Source organism: Bubalus kerabau, chromosome 2 (assembly GCF_029407905.1).
Source record: "Bubalus kerabau isolate K-KA32 ecotype Philippines breed swamp buffalo chromosome 2, PCC_UOA_SB_1v2, whole genome shotgun sequence".
In the NCBI taxonomy this organism is placed as follows: Eukaryota; Metazoa; Chordata; class Mammalia; order Artiodactyla; family Bovidae; genus Bubalus; species Bubalus kerabau.
The window spans coordinates 117,520,490-117,535,936 of record NC_073625.1 but is presented as its reverse complement, the minus strand read 5'-3'; the positions used below and the strand labels follow the sequence as shown (position 1 = coordinate 117,535,936).

At 36.5% G+C, this 15,447-nt stretch overlaps 1 protein-coding gene across 1 annotated transcript; it reads right to left on the bottom strand.

The window, feature by feature from the left end:
• Window positions 1–514: 514 nt before the first annotated feature.
• FBXO45 (F-box protein 45) lies at window positions 515–15,415 on the bottom strand. The gene is made up of 3 exons (XM_055568564.1): window positions 14,989–15,415; window positions 9,231–9,587; window positions 515–4,723 (listed from the first exon to the last, which is right to left on the bottom strand). Exons 1-3 carry the CDS (start codon window positions 15,289–15,291, stop codon window positions 4,538–4,540), a joined length of 846 nt encoding a protein of 281 aa, XP_055424539.1. The 5' UTR covers window positions 15,292–15,415; the 3' UTR covers window positions 515–4,537.
• Between the last annotated feature and the right edge of the window lie 32 nt (window positions 15,416–15,447).

Below are 15,447 nucleotides of genomic sequence, written 5' to 3'. Positions count from 1 at the left end.
CAACAATTTTTTAATGAATACATTAAATAAAAAGCAAATGGCTTGGGGGAAGATTCATAAAAGAAATTAAGACAACAGACTGGTTAAGCTGTTCCTGGTATCTCTTCCCACTAAACAAAAAGATAAATACAGAAATTCTGCACCTACTTAATTTTCCTTTAGAAAATTAAAACTCTTTAATTGTAACATATTATTAATAATACATCAGGCAACTTTTAGCAACACAATCAACTGATTCTTATAAGCTTTTGGATCACAGGAGCTGTTTGTTCAGCCATTCCTGCTGCTTGTACTTCTTATAACTCTTGGCGAACAACTGCATTATCAAACAACTGTTAGCTGGGGGTGGAGGTGACAGCAAAACAGGATCCTAGTGAATCAGATTCCATTGTTAAAAGCCATGGAATTTATAGGTAAATTCCATCAACACATTTGGCTATGAAGGTATCCTGCTTTTCTTTCTGACCAAAGTATAAAAAAATTCCTTGTTTTAAATGTAAGCAATCACAAATAGTTAATGTTTGTTTAAACTTTTATTAAGAAACTAAAGCAAAAAAGAATTTCAAAAAATTAATATACAGAATTCTAATTTTAACAAATAAGAAATCTACACCAAGAACTAAATAGCAGAGTTTAGCGATATTCAAGAATAAAGGGGAATGGCTAAAATGCATTCACAGTCACTATTTTTTTCTTACAAGCCTCAGATTTGGACAGGATACAAAAATTTGGACAGGATACAAAAATTTTTCTCATCTATCTTTTGTTATTATAGCCAATAAATTCAGAGAAGGTGTTTTCTTCCTATAGCATATATGCAATATGCAATTCCCTGCCTACTGGGTTTGATGACATGGGTATACAGATGAGTCCATCAGAGATACTTTCTTAATGTGTTTAAGGAAGATAAGACATGAACAAATAATAAATATAAATAAATTTATACAAGTTATAAAGTAATACAGCATGAGTTAAGTATAGATAAATACAAAGACTAGGAAACTTCAAGGAAGAAGAGATTACATTCAGCTAGAGAAACTGAGGAATGCTTTATTACAATAACATTTGGGTTGGGTATGGGCTGTTCCTTCTCAGAAGGCTTTATAGTGGTTCTGACTGTGGTGATGTTGATTTCTAGAAAGTAATCTGAATACTGATCTTTAAAACTCAAGTTTCTATCTTATCAAACTGTTCATTTTTTAAAGCGATCAAAAATATAAATATTACAGTCTATATAAACAGCAGTTTGGGGACATAAATAAAGTTAATTATAATACCTACTATGTGGGTTAGGGCTCTATTACTTTCAAAACTCTCTTTCTCTGATCAAATCATATTTAAAAGGCAGAAGATGCCTAATCATAGAACCACGATTTTTAAGTATTCAACTGAGCAATACCTACTTGCTTTACATGCCTTATCAAATCTATACCCAAAATTACAGGAATAAGAATGAAGGAGATGAAATCAATGGTTTAACATTCAAAAGTCAGATAATGAAAAAATAATGGCAACTAAGAAATGATATATATTAACCACAGAACTCTTTGTATGAAAAGTTTTAATGAATTGTGAGCCATTGATCATTACAGACTTTAAACCTTAATATTTCTTCTTTCCTGTGTGAAACCAGATAATTAAACCAGTCTATCTCAAGTATGACAGAAGACCATAGTATGAATAAGAGTAATGTTTTCTTACCCATCGCATGCTTCACTAAAGTTAAGAACCAAAGAGAGTGCTCCTGGTTTCCCAAGTCAACAGAGCAGATCCAATTACACATTTCTTCCTGATCACAGTTTCAGTTGAAATACAACAAATACAACTTTGCCTTTCAATAGCACTTTTTATCCACAGCACAAGCACTTTCCCATTATTTTCTTCTTTACCCTCAATATCCTTGTGAGGTAGTGAAGGGAGGGAGCAAGGATTTTTTTTGCAGATGAGAAAACTTAAGTTGTATTTTGATCAGTGGTTCTCAGCCTTGGCAACATACTGAAATCATCCAGGAAGTTTTTTAAAATCCTTATGGTCATGTCATACCCCAGACCAACAACAGAATCTTAGGGTATGGCACCCAAATATCAATATTTTCCAAAATGCATACGACTCCAAAGTATAGCTAAGGTTGAGAACCACTGGTTTAGATTATTTATATTTAATATTCAGACATAACTGTCTTCTACTTAAGTGCTCTCTCAGTAGCAGTGAAAAAGAGACTCCATTTCCTCAAACACTGTAACAGTTTGTCTTAGTATTCTATACAACTACTATCGGTATCCAGTAACAATGTACCCGGTTACAAAGGAAAGCTCCTTACTGCCCTGGCGCTCATGCTAAATAAGAACCTCCATTTTATAAAATTTGCAAATCAGATATTAAAGAATTTAATCTCTGAGATAAGAATGGCTTTTTGTTAAATATTTAGGCAATTATTTGATTCTAGGTTCAATATGCAATAACCATGTGTTTCTGTTTTTCATTCAGCACCTTCAAAACTTTGTTACAAATGAATGTTCACTAATAAGACAAAACATAAGATATAAAAAAAGCTCTGAGCAAAAGCTCTTGGAATTGATCATATCCCAATCTAGTTTTCTAATTAGTTCAATATTTATCCTGAATCAGGTCTCTTCTTTAGTTAAATTTTAAACTTTGCCAAACTGAGTAGCTCCACACCAAGAAAAAAATGCATTTCTGTAGCAGCTATATTCTCTAATACATTTAACATATAATTTCATTCTGTAGTATTAAATATGGTTTCTAGGAAGTTTCTTCCTTGATGTGGGTATCAAAAAGGACCTTTTACAGATTTCACCTTTAGGCAACATACCAAATATACAATAAATACTTGTGTACACCTTTCAGGTGGCAAAAATGAAATCTTTGCTCATGACTGAAATCCCTTGCTTCGTGGGAGTACTAATAATATTAACTCTCAAGGAGCAACCCAAGAACCCCAGCCAACTGCTTGCTGTCCCTAATTTTATTAGATGCAAAACAAAATATGCATATAGCAAAACCTAAAAAGTACAAAGATTCCACTTGCCTTAGTCAATTCTTATCACAAAGATGTATCTGAAACCATACAATTTATACTTTCATACAGAAAGATATTTGTTTCTTTTCTAACAAAAGAAAATTTCAGTTCATGTATGTTGAATTATTAATTTGAAAAAGTATTAGTGAAATCAGATTAGTCAAAAATTCTGAATAGGAATTAATGTTAAACTCTTCTACTACAATGAAACCTTCAAAATGTTGCCAACCTGAAGTTTCCAGCATAAGGTCTTTTATTTCAAGTCCCATGGGGGCAATTATCTATAATGAGATTAAGAACATTCTTAAGCTGGGTTCAGGCTGGCACTGTTTCAGATGGGTGAGTAAACATTTTCTTGACAACCCCAATGACAAGTTTGAGGCTTAGACTGTTGCATGATGTAAACAATATGAACTTAAAAAGATTATAATATCTACAGCATTATAAAGTTACAAAATAAAGGATCATTGATCAATTATTTGCTTAAGGTCTGTGACTAACAATTTTCATATTTGAGGCCTATAAGAACAAATGGCAATGTTCTTTATTCTTTTACAAGACACTTTCTCAGAAGGTCAAAAAAATAAAACCAGATACTATAAGATGCACATTATTATTATTACTGATATATGTATGATTAGAAATAGATTTGCCTTTCCTCAATCTTAGCCTGGAGACGAGGGACCTTTACAATAATTTTGATGGTTAAAAAAATAAATCAGACTGTAACAGCCATGGAAACTGTAAGCCAAATATAATACAAAACGAGCCAATACAACACATCTTCTCTTAAAATCCTCTTCTTTGTAGTTACCAAACTGTCCCTAATGTTCTTCTAATTTTGTACCATGTAGTGGTTTTTAAGAAACTGAACTAGAACAAAGCAACTCCTTTGCCCTGTTTTTTTTAACAGTTTTTTTTTTTTTTACACACATACTGTATATACAACTTTTAAAATAGCTGCACAATTTTATATCTCACTGTTAGAGAAGTGCAGTCCAGGCAGACCATGCTTCTCAATATATTAAAAATATTAAATAAAACCCAACCAGTTTCATACTTTTCCAATAGTCAAGCTGGTTGGAAAAAAGGGTCTGGAGAAAAAACAGGCAGTTGTAAAACAGGATCAATCTTTCTTCACAAACACACTACTTAAAAACTCTTGCTAGTTCCTTATCTTATCCCTTTGACACCATCTCTATGATCTCACCTTAAAAGTTGGAAATAACACATTGTTAACTTAGAGACAAAATCTGTTGAAACATGCATATGTCAACTGCCCACTCAACCAACTGCAACCCTGAGGATTTTTCTGGCCCAGTAGAAAGAGGAAACACTAAGATCATCTCTGCTGTAGAGTTGCTTCTCCAGTTAACAATATCATGTGTTTTTCAGGATGTTTCTTGGGCATGCATGTATGACACTGTCACTTCATGATTCTACTTCCCACAAGCAGATATCTCCTCCACTCTGTCTTTCATCCCAAGAAAGCCACTGTCATCCATCCAAAGGTTTTCCAAGGTAAACCAAAGTCACTTCTGTGTTGCCATATACAGCAGAAACTGCTGGATATAAGCAGACCTTTGGAAGTCCTCTAAAGGCAACCCCCAGGAATTCATATCCACGTTCAAAAGCTAGAGTCTTATCTTCCATGTCCAAGATGACTCGAATTCTTTCTCCTATCTGCAAACAGACATCAAAAGAAGGTTAGAAGAAACCCATCAAAGGCATATCTAGAGGAAATCAAGTTGAAAATATTATTATTTATTATTAATATTAATTATTAATATATATTTCAAAAGTTATCTAGAAAAACCAACAAAGTTATTTGGTCAGGGAGAAACATCAAGAAAAAGAACACACATCAATTTCATCACAAATGTTTTTATGGTCTTTTTTTAAACTTAAGACTTGTGTGGGATCAATATTTAATACTTAAAATTTTAATATTCTTTCTGAACAGTCCCAAGATTTTTTTAAGGGCTTTTTAAAGAAGGTTACCACTAAAACCTATAACTTGGCACATTTTACCAAAAAAGGCAGTCTAAATTTTCTTAAATTACTACAGTAAATGCATACAATGGAATGTTATCCAACCTTAAAAAGAAATTTTAGTATGTGTTACAACATGAGTGGACTTTGAAAACATTATGTTAATAAGCTAGACACAAAAATACAAGTATTATACTATTCCACTTATACCAAGCACCTGGAATATTCAAATTCACATAGACAGAAAATTGAATAGAGGTTACCAGAGGCTGGGGGAGGAAGAAATGTAGAGTTATTGTTCAGTGGGCACAGAGTTTATGCTGGGGATGATGAAAAAGTTTTGGGTATATGTTGGGTATACATAGTGGGGATGGCTGCACAACACTGTGAATGTATTTAACGCCATTGAATTATACACTTACAAAAAGTTAATAGTAAAGACTGTTGTGTATATTTCACCAAAATAAAAAAAATACTATAATAAAACATTTAACCATTAAATTATACAAAGCAGTTCTACATACAATATGGAAATTATATAAATATGAATCATCAAATCTGGCTATAGGTTCTAAAGACACAAAATACACTTATTAAACCATCACTTTGCGGTCCACTACTCTGAAAGACCTGTTTGTTAAAAAAAAAAAAAAAAAAAGCAGCACTGATTGTTAAACTAAACAGAAGCACAATTATCCAGTTCTTTTCACAAATGGAAAAGTAAGCAAAGAAGTAGCATGTTTTATCCTTATAATCTGCATATATTAGAGGTTGTTGCATCTATATACTTGGAGGCAGAAAGTCCTAACATTTTTCAATCAAAAATCATAATTGAACACTTTCCAGTTATGATATCCCCCAACTGCTATCATTACCTTCCTTCATTGTATTTCCTATCACAAACAACTACCAATATCTTTTTCTCTCTCTCTGCCCAACTCATAAATTAATCCCATTTTACGGACCTAAGAACTTCCAAATTACCAACATCACTACTTTACGAACAAAGCACAAACAACAACAAAAATTAGAAATAAAAAGCTAACATTCTGATGAGTATTTGTTGAGTGATTTTATATTATCTCATTTAATTCTCACATCACTCCTAGGAGTTATCCATATTTCACAGAAGATGAAATAAGAAAACAGAACCACTCCCCATGAAATTTTCAAGTTTGCTTTACCTTTGAGCATATAGCAAGCACACAGCACAAAGAGTAGAAAGGCCAAGTCTTAGGTGCAGAGGACAAAATTTAGATAGCAGCGCAATTAGAAACTTAGAACTCCAGAAGCAACAAAACCACAAAGAGGGTGAGCCCCAAAATAAACTGCCCAAATCCTTGTGTGAGGACTGCATTACACAAACACAGGGAAAACCCCCAGGGAACCAGGCAGAAAAAGCAGCAGCTAGAAGCCAAAAAACGGCAACCCACTCCAGTATTCTTGCCTGGAGGATCCCAAGGACAGAGGAGCCTGGTGGGCTGCCGTCTATGGGGTCGCACAGAGTCGGACACGACTGAAGCGACTTAGCAGCAGCAGAAGCCAAAAAAACTGAACAAAGACATTAACTGCTATATACAGTTTCAGTCCAGGCAAGTTAACTGCCTACTAGAAGAAGAAAACCTACAGTTTTCAGAACAAAGCAGTTTCTAAAGGAACAAAACATTCCAGACTTATTGTATTGTCTACCAGGTCCAGTTTTCAATTAAAAAATGAATGGATATGAAAAGAAGCAGGACAGTACAACTTATACACGTGGAGAAAAAAGAAGTCAGTAGAAAAAGTTCAAGTGGGCCCTAGATGTTGGATTTGGAAAAGACTTCAAAGTAGTTATTATAAAATATATACATATATTAAAAATAAGAACTAAAAAAAACCACAGTATTAACAAATGAACAGAGATCTCAGTAGAGAAATGGAAAGTATAAAAATGAACCAAATGAAAATTTTAGAGCTCAGGGGCACAATAACCAAAATTCACCAGCCTGACTCAATAGCGTTGAAATGACCATAGAGTTTAAATGACAAGAAGGAAAAAAAAAAAAACCAAACTATGAATTTAAAGACAGAACAACAGAAATTAATAAATCCAAAATACAGAGAGAAAAAGGGACACAGCTCCAGAGACACAGAGACAAGGAGAATATCAAGCAGTCCAACAATTACATTAAATATAAATGGACTAACTACTCAAAAGATTGGGTTAGATATATAATTATAAGCAGTCTGGGGGACTGATTTTAAATATAAAGACAGAATAAATGTAAAAGGATGAGGGGAAGGAGGTACTCTGCAATAGTAAACCTAAGAAACTTGGACTGGCTGTACTGACATAAGACAAAATAGACATAAAGACAAGGAATATTACTAGAGTCAAAGAAGGTCATTTCGGGTTTCTCTGGTGGCTCAGTGGAAAGAATCTGCCTGCCAGTGCAGGAGACATGGGTTCAATCAATCTCTGATCCTGGAAGATCCCACATGCTGCCGAGCAACGAGGTCTGTGCACCGCAACTATGGAGCCTGTACTCTGGAGCCCAGGAGCTGCAACTGCCTAGCCCATGTGCCCCAACTACTGAAGTCCATGCACCCTGGAGCCCGTGCTGCACAACAGAAGCCACTGCAATGAGGAGCCCACACACCTCAACTAGAGAGAAGCTCCTGCTCGCTGAAACTAGAGAAAAGTCTGTGCAGCAATGAAGACCCAGCATAGAAATAAATTTTTTCTAAAAAAACATTAACAATTATAAATATGCACCTAATAACAATTTCAAAACACATAAAGCAAAAACTCACAAAACTGAAAGTATAGATAAATCAACAATTACAGTTGGAGATTTTAATAGTCCTTAGTAAACGACAAAACAGGTAGAAGAAAAATATAGAAAGCAGAAGACATAAATATTGTTAACCAATTTGACGTAATTGTCTTTAATAGATTATTCCATCCAGCAACAGTAAATATTCAAGTACACATGGACATTCATCAGGATAAACCATATGCTGGGAATAAAACATGTCTCAATAAATTTAAAAGGACTGAAATCATATAGAGTATGTTCTTTGAAAAACAACGAATAAAGGATTTTCACTTCAAAATCATGGCTAGTGACAGAACTTTATCTTCAATGATTATTAAGTCCAGACATCCCTCTCCTTAGTGTATCTGCAGAGCCTGAAAGAACAGTAAGGAAAGGATTCTATGAAAGAAAATCTTCCATACTTTTATACCTCTGGAAATGGGATATATTTTTAGTTCTTCTACTTTATTATGCTTGACTTGAGGTCAATACTAAAGCTAGAGCTTTCAAACCACATGTCCCTCTAAAATGTGCCATCTATAATTCTTTAAAATTTCCAACTTATCAGATTATTATTTTCTAGATTCTGCTGAATCTATGGTGATCATATAGCTTTTACAAATAGGAACTATAATTTTGATCCTAGAATAAAATGAATATGGGTGAAGGTTAAGATGAAAAGAATTTTAAAATGCAGTAGTTTGGTCCAGTGGTTAAGGTTCTGTGCTTCTGCTGCAGGGAGCAGAGGTTTGATCCCTGGTCGGGGAACTAAGATCCTACATGCCATGTGGTGGGCCAAAAAACAAAAATTAAAAATGTAGTAGTTTGCCTGAACTTGCCTATCTTTATAGAAATCATTGACACCCCCACAGGCTTTGCATACAATCCACAGGTCAGTAAGTAGCAGAGAAAAAGTATGTACATACATGCACAAAGGTGCATTTGTGGAGGTGAGGTATCTAGAAAAAGTAATTTAGATGTGCCATGTTGTAAGAAAGATTACAATCCAGAGTACAAGCTGGCAAACTATGGCTCCTGGGCCAAATCTGGCTTGCAGTGTATAAATAAGGTTTTACTAGAATAATAAACAACAGAGTTGAACAGTTATGAGAGACAGTATGGACCACAAAATCTAAATATTTACTATCTGACCCTGTACAGAAAAAGTTGGCCAACCTGATTTAAAGTCAAGACAGATTGCTCAGGGTGAATATGTATAAGGAAAAAATGATTAAGATACTAAAAGATAATCAGAGTAGCCAAAAAAGGCCAGTTACACTATTTATTTAAAAATTCCCAAAAAGACAAATAATGCTGCTATATAAAACTTTGTAAATTTAAAACAAATTAAGGCATGATTTAACAAAGGCTCACTTTTCAGAAAATTCTCGGTTTCTCACCTGATATTTTGGTGCATTGTTGCATTGTGGAAAACTGCCATTGACTTCTCCATTATGTAGTAGGTTATTGTCCACTAGATTCCAGCCCCAGCTCTGGTCGTCGCTGCCCAGCAATGCCACATAGCCTTGGCACTGCATGGGGGCTCGTTTTGTAGCAATTCCAATCACTGCCACGGTGCCCAGAGGGCCCTCCCACCACACTTCCCACGCATGGCGGCCCTCACTGAAACCGATCTTGGTCCTTGCACCGTCAGTGCTCTGAGCGATGGGGTTTCGGTGCAAAGTAAAGCCGTTCTTCTTAATGTAGACATTCCTGGAGCAGTCATTAGTGCTGAAAGCATGCTGGAAAGCACGTATCTGAAAAGATGCAAGACCAGAGAAAGAGAATTTTATTTTTCTTAAACAGTAAAAAGTGCCCAAACTTTAGGGTACATGTTTTTAAACAATAAAATTATATATATTTAAGTAATACGATAACTATGTCTCAAAAATGGCTCATTTTGGGGATGAGACACTAACATAATAAATTACACAACATTAAAGATAAAACTGCCAACTGTTTCATTATTGACCAAAATTCTAAATCGCTGTATAATTTCTCCAAATAGACTTCTTAAGACATCAAAAGATATACACAGAAATCCTTATATTTTAGAGGGAATACTGAGATGTTTTGCGGTGACATAATGAAATTTGGGAATTGCTTTGAAATACCCAAGAGTGGAGTGGGAGATTGGACAAGGTAAACATGAAACTAGCCTGCCCACGAGTTAATCATTGGTAAAGCTTGGTGATGGGTACAGGGAGGTTGTTTCCTCTACTCTGGCTTACAGTTCATATTTTTACATTAAAAAGTTCAAATATGTACAGTTTTCATGTAGGCAATGCCGTCATCAAAAAGAACGGTATTTTAAGTAAAACAGGGAACTCAGTCACATTAGCTATGAAAAATTTTAATAACCACAAACTATCTTAGATCCTCTGCCTCCTTGCTAGGTATTACTCATACACTAAGACATCACCACTCTCATTTTACCAAATCAAATAATCCCCTAGATAGCATCTAAATTCAACCACTAAAATTTATAAAGAGATAGTCATTAACAGCAGCTACCATTAACAGGTTAGTTGACTTTTGGTAATTACTAGTCTTTGAAGCTTCCAAAATAAAGACAGTAAGAAAATTGTTATTACTATATCATTTCTCATGTTTTGGACTTCCCTGGTGGCTCAGACGGTTAAGCATCTGCCTACAATGTGGGAGACCCGGGTTCGATCCCTGGGTCGGGAAGATCCTCTGGAGAAGGAAATGGCAGCCCACTCCAGTACTCTTGCCTGGAGAATGCCATGGATGGAGGAGCTTGGTAGGCTACAGTCCATGGGGTTGCAAAGAGTCAGACACGACTGAGCAACTTCACTCACTCACTCTCATGTTTTAATAACTTAGAGCTTTTTGGTCTGTATGTTTTTCAGAAAATCCCTTCTTTACTCACACTGTGCAGAAGCAGTTGAAGGCTAGGACCTATTGCTTTAGTTAACCTGAGAAATCAATTCCAGAATCAGAATTTCATCATAGGAAAGACCTTAAGACCTTTACCTAGTTAAACTCAGGAATTAGGACACAGGCATAAAAGTCAACATGTAGTTAGCATAAGCGTCTCAAAGATAAGTCAAGCATCCAGTCCCCTCATCCAGTGTGCCATCCCCTTTGCCATCAGTGAGTACTTCACTGTTTAATTGTTGTACACCATCAGGTCACAGATTAAAACAAAAACAAAAAACCTCTTTGGTTCAGGCGTCCCATGTTTTCATAAGGGGGATGTAAACCTGAAGTATATCTAATTTTTTTCTGTATCTAGTCTTATTATAACAACCTGAAAGTGCTATACACATCCCAACCATTTGATTCTAGCAAAAAATATCTAATCTAACCTAAATTTATCAAACTTTTACAGGAAATACAGAGGACAGAGAACATGTTAAGTAAAACCATAGGAATGAAATCAGCAAAATCCAGACTGAGGATTACTCTCTACAGGGTAAACACCTGGGTTTCTTCAAGAAATAAACTGCAGGGTGAGAGGTGGGAGAGATGGAAGGTGTATCTGCAGACTAAATTAGCCTTAAGAGAGATATCAACTGTCATGAGAACCTTACATAGATAGATCTTGCTTACATAAACTGAAAATTAAAGACACAACATTTGACATTTTTATGAGAAAACTGGAATTTGAATGCCGCACTTCCCATATTAAGGGGTTATTTATTTATATACTACAGATGTAATAACGGTATTGGGATTAAGTGTCCTTATATTTTAGAGATAATGTGAAAAATCAGATAAAATGGAAAATACACAAATAAAAACAGTCTATAGTTCTTGTTATGCAGCCTTATACACAATATGGATTTTGCATTATAGCAAACAGCTTTCAGATCTAGTTTGGGATGTAAGTCTGAGATTTAGAGAGTTACAATTAGATGTCAAGTATGACTGGAATAACTAATGTTACTTGGTAATATGTAAAATACGAACTTCTAAAAATAAGTCAAATCCTACCTAGACTGACAACTCCAAATGCTTTCCAGTTTTACACTGGCCCAAGCCTGTTCTTATCCTTTTCTCAGTTAACCTCGCTCCCTGGAAATCATATTTGACTCTTCCTTCTTCTTCATCCCACCTCACCCAGTCAGTTGTCCATCTATGTGGACTTGTTTTCTTGCAATTTCTCTCCCAGTTATCCTCTTCTCTTCTCCATACACTTATTCTGGTCTTGAATACATCTGGTACAGAAACCAACCCCTGCCTTCTTGAATTCATCTTATGGACTCGACTAGTTTTTCTAAAGCACAGCTCTTACTTTGTCATTCCTTTGTTCAAATTTCTGTGGTTTCCAGCTGTAAAACAAAGCCTAAACTACAGACTGAAGCTTTATGTCAAGGACCTCCATGATATCTCTAGATTCAGCTTACCTGTACAATCATATCTCCCACTACAATTCAATCTAACTAAACTATTTTATATCTTTAGCCTTCCCTCTAAGCTACAAACTCTAACAGATGCCTATCTGAAAACTCTTGATGTCTTAACACTGTAAATTCTGTGCTACCAAAACTGAACTCATTGTTATTCCTCCAAAATCCAGCCCAGGTAATCCCTATATTACGTAAGCCAGATACCTAGAAGTCATCCTGAGCACCTCCCTCTTCCTCACCCTGATTTCAAATCTACTGCCAAGTCCTGTAGCTTTTATTTCCTAAATTTTTCACCATCTCTTGTTCTACATACTTACTACTATACATATTTCTAAGGTTCCCCTCCAATTGGTTGTCCATTCTTAAGTAATAATAACCTCTTAAAAATGGAAAACTATCATATCACCAACCCCCATACTCCTAACTCTCCTTCACTTACAATTTAAAATGGCTTCCTTTTGTTTGGCTCCAGTCCACCTCTTCCATCTTTATCAAATTTGCCTCAATTTTGCTCTCTGTGGTCCAGCCACACTGATTATTTTCTGTCACTCATACTCACCAGATTACCTCCTAGAAGGCTCTTCTCTCTCTCTTTGGCCTATTTATCCTTTTTTTTTTCCCTGGGTCTCAGAGTTATTTTCTCAGAGAAAGCCTTTCCTGACCTAGCTACTTAGGTCAAATTCTCCACTATTGACATTCAGAGCACCATGGATCTAACCTTCATAGGACTCATCACAAATGCAATTTTACAACTCTGTGATTATTTGATAAATACCCACTTCCCCTCACTAGATTAGCGCTATATGGGAAAGCATCCATAGCATTTGTATTTGCTTTTATTCAGCATTGCATCTGCAAAACTGAACATAGTACCTAACATTCATTTTTTTTTTAATAAAAATATATACTATTCAAATCCTCTGCTTTCCACTGTCTTGCTTTTTGTTCAGAGTATTTCCTCTTAGTAAAATGTTCATATCCTCCCCATCTTTAAAATTCAGCTTCAATATAATCTCAATCTCAACCCTTCTAAAGCTGTTCACTCAACTTGTGAATCTCTTTCACTAAACTTCTAGTTTCTAACTAATAACCACTAGTTATTTCTATACATTATTTTTTTCCTCTTCTCCTAGACTGAGGACTTTCCTACTAGGCTATGTATATCCTTTTGAATTAATCTTTTATCTTCAAGAGATTCAAGAAAAGTCCTGCAACATCTGAATGCACAAGTCTATAATACCTACAGTGCAAGTAGTACAAAGGCATACAAAGTATTAAAATTTATAACCCTCTGAAAGGATACAGAAACACAGGTAAAATAGGCTGCCTCCAACCTGGATGGTGGGGGTATAAGGACCAAAGGAAGACATTTTGCTTTTAGATCACTTTGCTTCTTCTGAACACTGACTTACATGAATACATTATTTATTACATATTATCACATGAATCTTGAATCATGTGAACATGTCTATTACAGGCCAACTACAAAAATGTCTTAATTCAAAATAAGTAAAAATAATAAACTTTATGGAAAAATAAAAACTAAATAAGATTCATGAAACCTGTATGTTTATTAGGCACAGTAAGACAAAATTGCAATCTTCTTCCCTCTACTATATGAATTACAATTATTATCCATTGAGCATCTACTAACTGTCCTTGCAACTCAACATGTTATTTCACTTAATAGATAAACAATTTGACATATTTAAAAGTAGTAATCCTTATCCTAACCTTATTAAACTGAAACCTATTTTATTACAGAAGAATACATTTTACATTTATTTCACATGGAAAATATTTTTTCCATGTGAAAATTTACTTACTCTGGCCCCACTGGCAGTCTAGCATTAAAAAGATATGTTTTCCCTTTTTTAGTTGTTAATGTATTTTTATGTTTACCATATTCTAGATCAGACTTTATCCTCTCTCATGTATACTCTTGGTGACTGCAATCCTAAATAGCTGTATCCATCCAAACTGAACTCAAGTTTACAGCCATTTGTTTATATTGCTTGAGGAATGCTCTCAGTCCTACCAAGATCTGCTACTTGACATTTTTATTTGTATATGAAAGCAAGACTAAGCAGAGTCTGGCAGCGGGGGGGAAAAGGCACCAAAAATGGAAACGGCATGTTGGATGACAAACAGAACATAAGAGACACACCAGCAAGGTGGAACTATGAAAAAGTTGGCAAGGCAATAGCCAATAACAGTGGGACATGGCAATATTATGACTGTTAAGTGGCACCAATGGTACGATGTTCTATTCAAAGCCTTTATCTTTAAAGTTAGCAGATGCCTTGGACCACACTTATTTATAAGCCTGTAACATAGCGGAGGGAATTCAAGGTACTTGGGAAAAAATAAAACAGTTATAAATCAGAGTTTGGAAAACGTGAGGTGAAAGCAAAAATCTTAGAAACTAAGTCAATAAGGCAGCCGAGATGATCTAATAAAGGACAGAGAGAAAAATAGGATTGGAGTATTGAAAGCTACAACAATGGCCTGTTTTTAAGGGGATAGACGGTGGAAAGTAGAATGACTGATGGAAACCAAAGATGGAAAACCATCTGATCCTTTAAAAAGTACATCACGGAAGTGGGGTGGGTTAAGGAGCAGAACTTCAACCCCAAGAGATCTTTATGGCGGGGGAGGCGAGGTAAGGTACTGACTGGAGCGGTGGAAAGGCGCTTCTGACTCAGAAGCTTAGCTGAGAAACACTGAGAGCTGCGCGGAGAAGCGGGACAGGGGGCAGCGGCGTGGCGCGGGGCTCCCTCACCTTGGCCTTGTAGCTGGGCAGGTTGCAGAGGATGTCCGTGCGCAGAGCCTCCTCTGCCAGGCTGCGGGCGCACAGGCTCCGCCACACCTCGCTGTTCTCATCGCCGTGCAGGCAGCGGTACCAGTGCTTGCACACCAGGGCGCAGCTCCGCAGCTCGGACAGCTCCAGGTAGGAGAACACCAACTCCAGCACCCGGCTAGGCAACCGGCCCCCGGCCCCAGAGCCCGAGCCGGCGCCCGCGCCGCCGCCGCTACAGCCAGCGCCGCCCGAAGCTGCCCCAGCCCCCGGGGCCGGCGCCGCCATCGCCTCACCAGCCGGCCCGAGGGCCGCCGCCGCCGCCGCCGCTTCCCCCCGTCTCTGCTCCAGAGGCCAAGCCTCGCCTTGAGACCGGAGCAGCTCGCTCACCGCCCCTTTCACAGCTAACCGCCCGGCCCCTCCAAACCACTCCCGCCCCTGCCC

Coding starts and splice junctions, on each gene's coding strand:
- FBXO45 (XM_055568564.1), bottom strand. CDS start 15,291: ATGGCGGCGCCGGCCCCGGGGGCTGGGGCAGCTTCGGGCGGCGCTGGC. Junction 9,588..14,988: donor TGCCCAGCTACAAGGCCAAG/GTGAGGGAGCCC, acceptor GCATCTTTTCAG/ATACGTGCTTTCCAGCATGC. Junction 4,724..9,230: donor ACAATGCACCAAAATATCAG/GTGAGAAACCGA, acceptor GTCTGTTTGCAG/ATAGGAGAAAGAATTCGAGT.